The sequence below is a fragment of the Marmota flaviventris genome, chromosome 10 (assembly GCF_047511675.1).
Source record: "Marmota flaviventris isolate mMarFla1 chromosome 10, mMarFla1.hap1, whole genome shotgun sequence".
Lineage (NCBI taxonomy): Eukaryota > Metazoa > Chordata > Mammalia > Rodentia > Sciuridae > Marmota > Marmota flaviventris.
This window is the reverse complement of record NC_092507.1, coordinates 30,709,089-30,721,842: the sequence shown is the minus strand read 5'-3', so window position 1 is coordinate 30,721,842 and position 12,754 is coordinate 30,709,089. Positions and strand designations below refer to the sequence as shown.

The 12,754-nt window shown below is 38.6% G+C and overlaps 1 protein-coding gene across 1 annotated transcript; it reads right to left on the bottom strand.

Moving 5' to 3' along the window:
* Positions 1 to 486: 486 nt before the first annotated feature.
* On the bottom strand, positions 487 to 12,220 carry Znf684 (zinc finger protein 684). Its single transcript, XM_034636824.2, is given in 8 exon segments — positions 487 to 1,324; positions 1,327 to 1,527; positions 6,469 to 6,563; positions 6,796 to 6,866; positions 6,868 to 6,942; positions 10,334 to 10,376; positions 10,832 to 10,891; positions 12,085 to 12,220. Coding segments are annotated over 8 exon segments (1,248 nt in total). The 5' UTR covers positions 12,114 to 12,220; the 3' UTR covers positions 487 to 650.
* Positions 12,221 to 12,754: the final 534 nt, after the last annotated feature.

Genomic DNA, 12,754 nt, shown 5'->3' with positions numbered 1-12,754 from the left:
GAGTGCCTACTAGTGTTTACAAGGCCCTGGGTTCAGTTTCCAATAATGGAATTAAAAAAAAGTGCCAGTAAATGGATGGAAATATTGCTGAAATTCATACTACATATTATAATACTGTTTCCCAGTTAATTGATTATGCACATGTCATTACGATTGGAAGAAAAAAAATCACGATTTTATTTAAACTTCTTTTTGCGATAGGGTCTCACTGTGTTGCCTTCTCTAGTCCTCCCACCTCAGCCTCCCAAGTGCTGGAATCACAGGTGCCACTGTGCCATTGTTATAGAAAAATTTTTAATGGAAACAAATTAATGTGAAAGTATATATCTTAAACTCCCACTTGCAAAATTATATTATGTTATAAAAATTAAAAATCAGAAATGGTAAATGCAATTTTCATTGATTCCTGGATACTTTTTATTTTTCAAGCTCTGTGCTCTATTATGTGCAATTCAATCCTTTTTGTGATTTTTGTTCTGAAAAAAAAAAAAAAGTATTATCATTGCCAAAGCATGTGTGGTACTGATTATTTTCTATGGGAACCTACTCTTTAGCATTCATTCAAACTGAGGACTTCTCACCATGAATTCTCTGCTGTTTACTAAGATTTATCTAATATTTAAGTACTCCTCATATTTATAAAGTGAATGTTATGTATGGATTTTCTGATGTACAATAAGATTTGACTTCTGGGAAAATGCTTTCCCACATTTGTTACATTCATAGGGCTTCTCTCCTGTGTGAGTTATTTGGTGTCTAAGGAGATGAGATTTCTTGATGAAGGCTTTGCCACATTCAACACATCCATAAGGTTTCTCTCCTGTATGAATTCTTCGATGTGTAACAAGCACAGATGTGTTGTCAAAAGCTTTACCACACACGATACATCGGTACGGTTTCTCTCCTGTATGAAATCTAGAATGTTTATGAAGGGATGAGCTATACCTGATAGTTTTCCCACATTCCTTACATTCAAAAGAGTTCTTAAATGTATGCGATTTCACATGTTGATTGAAGGAGGAGCTCCACATAAACATTTTCCCACACTGACTGCACTCATAAGGTTTCTCTCCGGTGTGAAGTCCCCGGTGGACCATGAGTTGGGCTTTACGTACAAAAGCATTCCCATAGTCACTGCACACAAAGGGTCTCTCTCCATTATGAATTTTCTGATGCGTTGCAAGGTGTGCCTTACTGCTATAGGCTTTCCCACAGGTGTTGCACTCAAAGGGGTTTTTTCTTGTAGGATTTTTTTCATGCCTAATGAAATGAAGTTTCTTTTTGAAGGTTTTTCTACATTCACTGAATTCATAAGAGTTTTCTCTAAGTCTAAATCAGGTTGCAAGCTCTTCTCATACATTTTACTTTTATATGATTTTATTCTTTTAAGATTAAGATTTGTGTTCATATCATAATGGTAGAGTCTCTCCATAGTCAGAATTTTACTGAACGTGAACAAAACTGACTTCAAAAAATTGTCCTTGCTGTCCTGATACTTCTCTGGTTCATCAAATGGGCAGTCAGCTTCTAAAAAGGAGGAGAGTAAAACATTCCTACTTATTTTCTCCCTCCAACATGTTATAGGGAGAGAAGCATCTATAGTTTCAAATCTAGTCTCTCATTCTGCCTTGCTCTTCCTGAGCTTTAAGAACAAAACTGATAATAAAGAAATTGGGAACAGATGGCTTACCTTGTGACCTGTGGAAAGACAGTAAAATGGGCATAAGGAACAAGCAGAGTACAAAGGAAATCAAAAGGCTGTTGGACAAGGGTTCAGGGTTAGGTCACAGAATGGGGAGACTCCACTGGGGAGCTCTGATTAATGGATAGGGTCACAAGGCCACTAGCAGACAAGAGTGTTAAGGGAAAATATCAGAGAACAGACTAGGTTTGGAAGAGGCAGATAAGACAGCAGAGTGCTCTCTACCTAATTCTTCGATTGCTCTGATAGGATAGTTCCCTATTTCTCTTTTACATCTCTTTTTTCTCTTAATCATCTGGCACAAGGTCAATTTCCTTTAGAGATATTCTTCTATCTCAGGCCTCTAGCTCCATCTAAGCCATAGCTGAAGCACTCCTGTAGACAGAGTTTCAAATCTACCTCTGACTGGGACTCATCTTACATGTACCTGTAAGCCTAGGAGTACAAATGTCCAGCAGGCCATCGATAAACAAGTCATCCTTAGCCCAGCCATAGATTCTATTTTCTGTCATTTTTATATATGACAAATATATATATTTGTACTGGACAAGGACTGTTTTCGATCCTCTTTCAATCTGCTTAACCAACTAGTCTTCTGAAAGCACTTTGCTCTCATGAGTCACATTTTCTCACTTCTACCCTTAAAAACCTATAAATCCCAAATCTGATGTTCCATTAAAAAAAAAAAAAAAAACTGAGAAGAGTGAACTAATTCCCACTCTGCAGTTTCCTTTCAGTGGACTGTTAGTGTAGTACAACACCTCTAACTTCTTGCTCTGTGCCTTAACCTCTGTGTTCATATCATAATGATATGTGGAGCTGGACTAGGTGAAGGGCTACAGCCACTGGTACACACTTCATTGTGGAGTAATGGGGATTTGGTTCCTTTTCTTTTCTTTCTACTTAAACCAATGGGAAACAGCATCCTAGGTTACCTCTATAAAAAATAACCAACTAAAATACTCAGTGTAATCAACCTGGTAAACAATCTTACTATGCAAGATAAGAATTCACTGGTGGGATCTAAGCATGCATTTTACTAGTCCTCAAGGATCTTCTATTCCATTGAGTCTGGACTCCTAAACACAGATACTCTTAAACTTACAATGAGGGGAAGGGGTTATATCCTAATAAAACCATAGTAAATTGAAAATATTATGAAGGTGAAAATGCATTTAACACACCTACCAAACATGCTAACTTAGCAACACAGTACACTGTAGAGTACTGGTCATTTACCCTCGTGATCATGTGGCTAGTTGGGAACTGTGGCTCACTATTGCTGTCCAGCACCTTGACAGAGTACCACACATAACTGGCCCAGGAAAAGACAAAATTTTAAGTATAGTTTCTACTAAATGTGTATCACTTTGGCACCACTGTAAATTCAAAATTCATTAAGTTGAGTCTATGACTACAGCCTTTTGCTCATGTTCCTTCCTCACCTACTTGCCCTCTCTCCTCTCCTCTCATTATATCTAGAACTTAGATATTCTTCAGGGAGGAACTACTGTTCCATAATCACAAAAGGAGACTTCTCCAGTCTTTGTATATTTTAAACTTTAAGTTCCATTTTCTTTGGATGTCTAAGAGAGTCACTGCTGCACTAATGACCTTAATAATTAACAAGAATAAAACTGCAATGTTAATGTGTACTCAACAAATGTTTCACATTCACTTGTCAAATTTGAAAATGTTTTCATATAACTATGTTTTGCTGTTCCAATTACCATTTATATACTTAGAAAATGGTAATGGATTCTTTGCTTTCTTTGAGTCCTTCTCAAGAAACATTTTAAAAAGTTTGCTGAATGAAACACCAAGAAGAAACATGCCCCACAATGCCTGGCTCTACAACAGTGAATTAATGAAATGTTCATTAAAGGGAAAAAGGAATGTAATAGCTCTTTTTCTTTACAGAAAAATCATGCCTTAAAAGCCACAAGGGGGGGCTGGCGTTGTGACTCAGAGGTAGAGCACTCACCTAGCAAGTGTGAAGCCCTGGGTTTGATGATCCTCAGCACTACAAAAATAAATAAATAAATAATAAAGGTATTGTGTCCAACTAAACAAACAAACAAAAAAAGCCACAAGGGGTGGCACACACCTGTAATCCCAGCAGCTTGGGAGGCTGAGGCAGGAGGATCATGAGTTCAAAGGCAGCCTCAGCAACTTAGCAAGACCCTAGCAACTTAGTGAGACCTTGTCTCTAAATTAAATAAAATACAAAAAAAGGCTGGGGATGTGGCTCAGAGGGTAAGCATCCCTGAGTTCAATCCCTGGTACCAAAAAAAAAAAAGCCACAAGGATTTTCTTAAAAGTCCAAGATAGCATATGTCAAGTATTCATGACAGACTCATGGCAAAGTTGGACTGAGAGTTCAAAAAGGTAGAAATAGATCTAGGCTTGACTTATGAAAGGGGAGAAAACTGACCTCAAACTTTATACCATGCAGGTCTTAGATATGTAGAGCAAATCAGAATCAAAAGGACTGATACAAAAAGAAAATTTTATAAAGAAGATATAAAAGAGCCCAATTCTCATGAAATAGGGAAGAAAATTAATAATTCTGGATAAGCAAAATGGGACTACACTATAGAGGGCACTAAAAGCCACTTAAATATCACAATACAGGTTATAAAGTACTAAATATTATTGTCAGGAAAGTTATAAGTAAAATGGAGCCAGGTGTGGTGGTCCATGCCTGTAATTCCAGCAGCTCAGGAAGCTGAGGCAGGAGGATTGTGAGTTCAAAGACAGCCTCAGCAAAAGTGAAGCACTAAGCAACTCAGTGAGACCCTGTTTCAAAATAAAATACAAAATAGGGCTGGGGATGTGGCTCAGTGGTCAAGTGCCGCAGAGTTCAATCCCCAGTACCCCAAAAAAATGAAAGAAAAAGAAAAATGGAATAATTTGGATAAATTGTGGAAGAACAACTAAGACACACCAGGAAAGAGAATGGAATTGGCAAAACAGGAATATAAACAGTCCAGACACAATAACAGTAATTAAAATTCACTCGGTTTATGTCAGTAGAAGTTGAGATCCCAGGGAATTTAAAATATAGTTAATTGGTGTCCTAACCATTTGAAACACTTCCCTAATGTTCTCTGTGGAAAGGGGAAACTTTATTTTGAATCAATCTTTGACAAACTAATAGCTGAAACATAAGCCATAAATCTACATAGGCTTTAAGGTTGCCATTGAGAGGAAAAAGCCAAATCACTTGCCACATGATTTCGAGACTGCAAAGCAAGTGGGCCAGTCATGATTCTTTATTGCAATATAAAGGTGAAGGCTGAAGAATTTTAAAAATTAGTTACTATGAAAAGACAAAAAAAAGGCAGGTGAGGTACAATCACAGGAATGGGGAGTTGCTGAGGCAAAGATGCTGGAGGTGATGTGGCTTCTGAGGGAGTTAATTGTGGAGAGAGGTGGAGAAGAAGGGCAAGAAGCAAGAGATGAATAAATACTAAAATGGGTGAGGCAGGTCAGCTAGGAAATAAGTAAACTTGAGTGGAAAGTGAATTTCAAAAAGATATTAGTATTACCAAGTGAAGCAAAAAGATGCACTAGAAAATAGATATCCCCACATTATCAGAGAGACCAAAGATGGGTAAGGTGAATGAAATAAATTCTTATAATTTTATGTTGTCTCAGCTTCCATTTTGCATAAAGTTTAACTTTCTTATACCAGAAATAGTGTGGTCAACTGGATTTCCACCTTATACAACTGCTTCCTGGTGACCACTTCTCTGGGGGACAGATAGATACAGTATACCTGACTGGCTGTGCTGACCTTCACACCCTGCGTGGACTGTGCAGCTATGTCATAATAACCACCTCTCAGCAACAATGTGGTCTCTTGGAAATTGTGTCTGCTTGCTTTAAACCTAACAACCAAAACTTCCCCTGGAAAACTTATTTGAATAACATCCTGGCCCCAATGAAAGCACTGGCCCATAGGTCCCTGTCTCTCTCCCTGCCTTCATGCCTGACCAATATGTGTGTGGCCTCTGGTCATGCTGAGCACCTCCCCCCGCCACACACACCAGGACCCATAAGCAATAGAAGATTGCCATCTTATATGTCCTAATTGTTGAAGGGGTACTCTCCATCTCAAGGACCCTGAATTAAAACAGTGGCGTATATGATGGGAGAAAAGAAACTTTTTAAAAAAGGAAAATAATTGAGAGCATAATGTTACCAAAAAAAAATTTTTTTTTAAACTAACATGTACTGAAGACTTATTATCTGCCAGCCAACCATTTAAAGTGTTTTACAGGTATTAGTTCATACAATCTTTACAGGAATCTGAGCTAAGAATTAATATCATTATTTTATAAATTAAAAAATTATGCTACAAAGTAATTTTCCCAAGATTATACAATGACTGGTCCAGTAAGGTTTCAAACCCATACAAACTGACAACATTCTAAGGACTAACTACACAGAAAAAGATCTGCAATAATGTTGAGAAGGGAAGAAAAATGAGGGTTTCAGGAATTAAAAGAAAAGAAGCAAGCAAGGATCTGTAAGAACAGGCAGTGTGAGGAACCACAGGAAGGAGAGGGCACCTCCACATGGCGGCAGAGCAACAGCAGAGACACATGGGCACCCTTTGGAAAGCTGATGATTACAGGAGTACCCACTCACTTCCAACAGTGTGTGACTTTTAAGAGGTGCTTTCTAAAAAGCATTCAAAGGTGCCTGTCCTTCACTGACCAAATGGGATCTCAGTTCCCATCTGATTTTCTCTCACTCACCTGGACGGCTCCAATGTAGGTTCTTTCCTTCTACAAACCATGGCTTTTGTCCTCGCTTCACCATGAGGATCACTTTTGTTTGGTACTTATACACACTCTTCATGGGAAAACAACACACAAGAGGGGACAAAGTACTGGGGACAAACAGCTATCTCAGAACTTAGAACTGCCTCGAGTCTTAGGCATTTAAAGGATGACAAGTAGGTTTTAGAACAAACTGAACTCGGAAGTTCAGGGCCAATTTTATTAATGCTTCAGAATGTTCCCAGCTCTCACATGTCTTAAAGGGAGTGCACTATATTGGTACATTCCAAGTTACACAGTTACCACCCTCTGTCCTTACCCACTGACATGAGGTTTTTATAGTTCTCCAACATCACATCCCAATACAGGGAGGGATCTCTGATCACAATCAAGCAGCTGCCTTTCCTCTGAAGTGAAGTCCACAGCCACATCCTGGAATGTCACTGATTCCTGTAATAGCACATTCTTCTTCAAACTAGTGTGTGCATTATTAGGGACTTGCAAGAGAATCATGATAATCTCTTAATATCACCTTGACTGTTGAGTGTGTAGAAAATTATGTACAGTAACTACTATACACTTGATTCAGAAATAAACTTTGCAATAGCAACAAAAATCGTATTAAAAAGTCCAACTAGTGCCAGAAAAATTCAACAAGGGAAAGAAAATGGTGCTGAGACAATTAGATTCCCCCCCACAGAAGAATAAAGTTGATCTCCCACCCACCTCATAAAACAAACAAAATATGAACTAAAATGGACTAGGGACCTACATGTCAGGACTAAAACTGTTAAACTCTTAGGAAAAAGACACAGGAGAAAATCTTTGGCAGTGGCTTCTTCTTTTTTTTTTTTAAGTTGTAGATGGACACAATACCTTTATTTTATTTAATTTTACGTGGTACTGATGATAAAACCCAGTGTCTCAGATGTGCTAGGCAAGTACTCTACCACTGAGTTACAACCCAGCCCCCAGGCAATGGCTTCTTAAATATGACAGAAAAGTATAAGGGACAAACGATAAAATCAATTTGAATTCATCAAAACTAAAAAACTGGGGATATAGCTCAGTTGGTAGAGTGCTTGTCTTGCATGCACAAGGCCCTGGGTTCCATTCCCAGCACCACACACACACAAACAACCTTAAAAACTTTGTGCTTCATAGAACACAATAAAATAAGTAAACCTGGGTGTGGTGATGCATGCCTGTAATCCCAGCTACTCAGGAGGCTAAGGCAGAAGGATAGAAGGATCACAAGTTCAAGGTTAGCCTCAGCAATTTATTGAGGTCCTAAGCAACTTAGTGAGAGCCTGTCTCAAAGTAAAAAATAAAAAGGTCTGGAATGTACCTTACTGGTAAAGCACCCTTTGGGTTCAATCCCCAGTACCAAAAAGGAAAAGAAAAGAAAAACTCGCAGACTAAGAGAAAATATTTACAGATCATATATCTGACAAGAGATCTATATCAGAAAAAAGCACTCTTAAAATTCAAGAAAAGACAACTTAAATTAAAAATCAGCAAAGGATTTAAACAGACATTTCTCCAGATTTATTTATATATATATTAGACTTTACAAAGTAAACAACTGCAATGCCTGAAGTGATATGTGCATGTGTGTATAGATCTTGTACTACAGTACAATATTTTCAAGGTTGATTTCTGTTGTAAATATATCAGTACTTCATTCCTTTTTTTAGTACTGAATAATATTTCATCTTGTGACTATATTACACTTTGTTTATCCATTTGTCAGTTCATGGACACCAGATTGTTATATATATGAGAAAGGTCAATAAGCACATGAAATAATGATAAATATCATTATTCATTAGTGAAATGCAAATCAAAACCACAATAAGGTACCACAGCACACCCATGATGGTGGCTAAAATAAAAGGCAGACAATTACAAGTGTTAGCAAGCACATTGAGAAAGAGGAACTCATACATTTCTGGTGGGATTGCAAAATAGTGTAGCAACTATGGAAGACAGTTTGGCGGTTTCTCAAAATGTTAAACATATGACTAGGAATTCCACTCCTAAGTATATACCTAATAGAATCAAAACCCTTGTATATGTAAAAATTTATACACAAATGTTTGTGGCAGAATTATTCACAGCAGCCAAAATGTGGAAACAATCTGATGTCCATGACCTGACAAATGGATAAACAAAATGTGATATATCCACAGGATGAAATATTATTCAGCATTAAAAAGGAATGAGGTACTGATATATCTACAATGGGGATGAACCTTGAAAATACTGTACTGGGTAAAAGAAACTAGTTACAAAAAATCACATATTGTATGACTTCATTTATATGAAAAGTTCAGAATAGAAAAGCCATATAAACAGAAAGCAGATTAGGGAGGAATAGGGAGTAATTGCTAATGGGTATCTGGAATTCCTTTTTTCCTGGAATGATGAAATGTTATAAAATTACAGTGGCAATGGCTGTACAATGCTGTGACTATAATAAAAACCACTCAACTGACACCTTAAATTAAGTCACTGTTGTGATATGTGAATTGCATTTCAATAAAACTATTTTAGAATAGCACTTATATATTTCTTAGTAATTCATTCATAGAATATTTTATGAGGATCTACAAGACCCTGTACTAATAATGATTTCAAAAGGAAAAATATGATTGCACCCCTGAGGGACCTTACAACGTATCAGACTCTACAAAGTAAATTCTGGGAGGCCAACCTTACACATGACTGGGTCACACTCCCTGGCTGGGTGCTGAGGCGCTCAGTCACAGAAATGTGGTCGGTGTCTCGTGTATCTTGCTACAGCCCCACGGGTGAAGCTACCCTCACCTGTTCCTTTGTAATATAATCCCTTGCCCTGTTTAGGATAAAATCTTCCATGGAAATGCCTTGTGTGTGTCCCCTTCTCTTACTGTGCCCTTGGATATGGCCTACCCAGGTGTCAGTCAACCTGCTGAAAGTGGACATCATGAAGATACTCAGCCCCCTGAAACCTGACCCCTTGCCTCATTTGAATAGCTTCTCCTCAATAAAAGGGGTCAGAGCCTGCTCTCGCTCTCTCTCTCTCTTTCTGCAGACCCTTAAGGTCAGAGGAGCCATCACAGCAATCCCAAAGAAAAAGGTATTTGTGTCTCTTGTGTGGTTATTTCGTGCAGCCCAGTTAGCCCAGTTTATCTGGAGCGACCCCTGAGCCTTTTAGTTTCGAGAACTGAAATCCGGCAGTATATATCTGCAATGTTACTGAAGTGATAAGGTTTACACACCTGGCTTACATAAGCATTTTAAAAAAATATTTATTTTTTATTTTATTTATTTATATGTGGTGCTGAGGATCAAACCCAGGGCCTCGCTCATGCTAGGCAGGTACTCTACTGCTGAGCTACAACCCTAACCCCTTACATAAGCATTTTAAAACAGGATCACAAGGTGTTTTTTTTTTTTTTTTCACATGATATAATATATCCTCTTAACTATAAAGCCAAAATAATGTGTGATCCATACTTTTCTATATACGAGAATAGCCAATTTACAGTTAAAAAAGATCTAGCTCAAGGGGGAAAAAACTTATCTGGGGAATTATTTTGTTTTATCTTCACAAACAATGCTAACACTTTAACTAGTTGATAATCCATTTAATATGATTTCCAAGAAGACTGAGTATATACTTTGCAACTCAAATTTATTCCAACTATATGCAGACCCCATGACATGGACATCAACTTACTAATTTTCTAAATTTCCATTTGGACCTGATCTTCTATTCAATCTACATTTTTTGACCATTTTTTTAATCATATGGATTTTGGACTTGAATGATTCAGTGAATATATGGATGTCTTACCTGTAAATTGATCATTTTTCTGCAGCTTTTAGATAGAGGAGACCTATGAAAGTAGAAATGAGAATAGGAAGACATTAGACACAAAGACTGTAATATAGAATCCTCCTTTACCAGATAATAAGTACCTACACTGAAGCCTCAGAAAATGCCACCTATTCAGAAAATGACATTTCTAACAAGTCAACATTTCATAAGCATGGTATCCTACTTGTGATTCTATTATGAATATATGGGGCTTAGATAAGGATGTTGTACATCTTTATCCTGATGGTCTAACACCAACGTGTGAAACTTCCAATCAAGTGTCTTTTTTTGTTTGCTCCCAGAAACTTATCCCAAGGAAATATAAGTTAAAAAACCAAACAAAGGCCTTGGTTTCTGAAGCTCAGTAGGTCTAGAAATGATTCCTTCCTGTGATTCTCTGATCTCTGCTTTGAAGCTGGGATAAAATAATCTCGGGCTGGGATATAGCTCAGTCCAGTTGGGGATATAGCTCACCTGGTAGAGTGTTTGCCTTGCATACTCAAGGCCCTGGCTTCAATCGCCATCCCCAGCACCCTATATACACACACACACAAAAAAAAAAACAAAAACAAAAACAAAACTCAAATTAGGTTTTCATTCCTTTTTTTTTTTTTTTTTTTAAGAGTTGGGGAGTTGTCTATGTTGCCCAGGTTAGTCTCAAATTCCTGGGCTCAAGCTCAGCCTCCCAAATAGCTGGAACAACTAGGTTGGGAAAGGTTGAGCTTTCTTGAGAAGGTTTTCTGTCTGCCCACCTATCTATTTTAAAGCTGGTGATTCAGTTTAGAGTTCAAAGCTGTTTCCCTGTGTATGTGCGTTATCTATGGGCAAGGGGAACTCAACTTCATTTACACTGTTTTCATGGGAAGATTTGCAGATACAAGAGACCCAAAAAGATGAACATAAAGTGAAATTCATTCAATATTCATTACTCAAGTATTTCAAAAATAGAATACACTCAATTCTTTGGGTAATGCAGGAGAGCTATGTTGTTAAACAAAAAATGAAATCTGAAGAAAACTTATCCAGGTTTGAATCTCGCTCTTCTACTTGCTAAGCTGTGCGAATAAAGGCAAGGAATTTCACCTCTTTCGTCTTAGGTTACTTCATATGCATACTAGTGACAGCACTTATTCCAGATGACAGCAGTGAGAATATCCTAAGAAAGCATAGCAGTTTCTCTAGAAATTCTTCCTTCTTGGATCTCTTAAGGTGGCTTAAAATTTCCTGTTGGGCTGGGGATGTGGCTCAAGCGGTAGCGCGCTCGCCTGGCATGCGTGCGGCCCGGGTTCGATCCTTAGCACCACATACAAACAAAGATGTTGTGTCCGCTGAAAACTAAAAAATACATATTAAAAAATTCTCTCTCTCCTCTCTCTCTCTCTCTCAAAAAAAAAAAAAAAAAAAAAAAAAATTCCTGTCGCTGGCTCTGGTGCACTGAGATGCATAGCCTCCTTTACTACCACCTTATCAATAAGGGCAGGAATGCAAAGAGAGCCTGTCCCAGCCACAACGCGGGTTCTAAGAACTTACCCATGGCCAGTCGGATCCCTATAACAGTGTAAATGAAGTTGAGTTCCCCTTGCCCATAGATAACGCACGTACTCCAGAGTTGGACAGGACGCACACATGCACCCAAACACCAAGTCAAACATCTTCGATACGGTAAACCCACAAGCTGGCTCTCGCCATTCTACCCGTGTGTCCCCCAGAGTCGGGCACAGCCTTACCTGCCACCTTTTCGTTGCCTGTCTCCCATTTCCGTCACTACTACCAGAATGGGGCTACAGCATCCTCCCGCAGAAACGAGGGAGGAAACCCACGCCGCACTGAGTGCTGCACAGGTCTGAAGAGGCGAACACCGGGTCCAGCCCCGCCCGGCGTGTGCGGAAGTGTGCATCGCTCAGAGACCACATTGCCCACAAGGCCTTAGGGCGCCTTTCCGGAGAAACGTGGGAGGCTTCTTCCGCCTTGGAGGAAAATCAGGGGGTTGGTATCTCTGGGGCTGTCCTGGAAAGCCACGCTCATATTTAAAAGTGTAGATATTATCTTCATTATAAAAAAAAGAAAACAGGCATCAGAAATTTCATATCCTGCAAGGTCGAAATCTGCAGTGTCCTTAAAGAATAATTTCCTTTTGGTGTGGTTTCTTCTAGCGCTGCTCTAGTTTGGGTCATGGAGATGAAGACGATATCACAAAGAAGCCAGGGAATAATACGTGAGATAGATGGGAAAGTAGGAGAGTTTGGATCTGCAAAACCAAGACAAGAAAATATTTCAAGAAAGAGGGAACAGTCCACTGTGATCGATGCTGCTGATAGGTCAAGTAAGATGGAAACTAATGAAGCCAGATTTAAAATTAGGTAGTCAGTGTAGTTAGGTAAATCGGGTCTAATATCG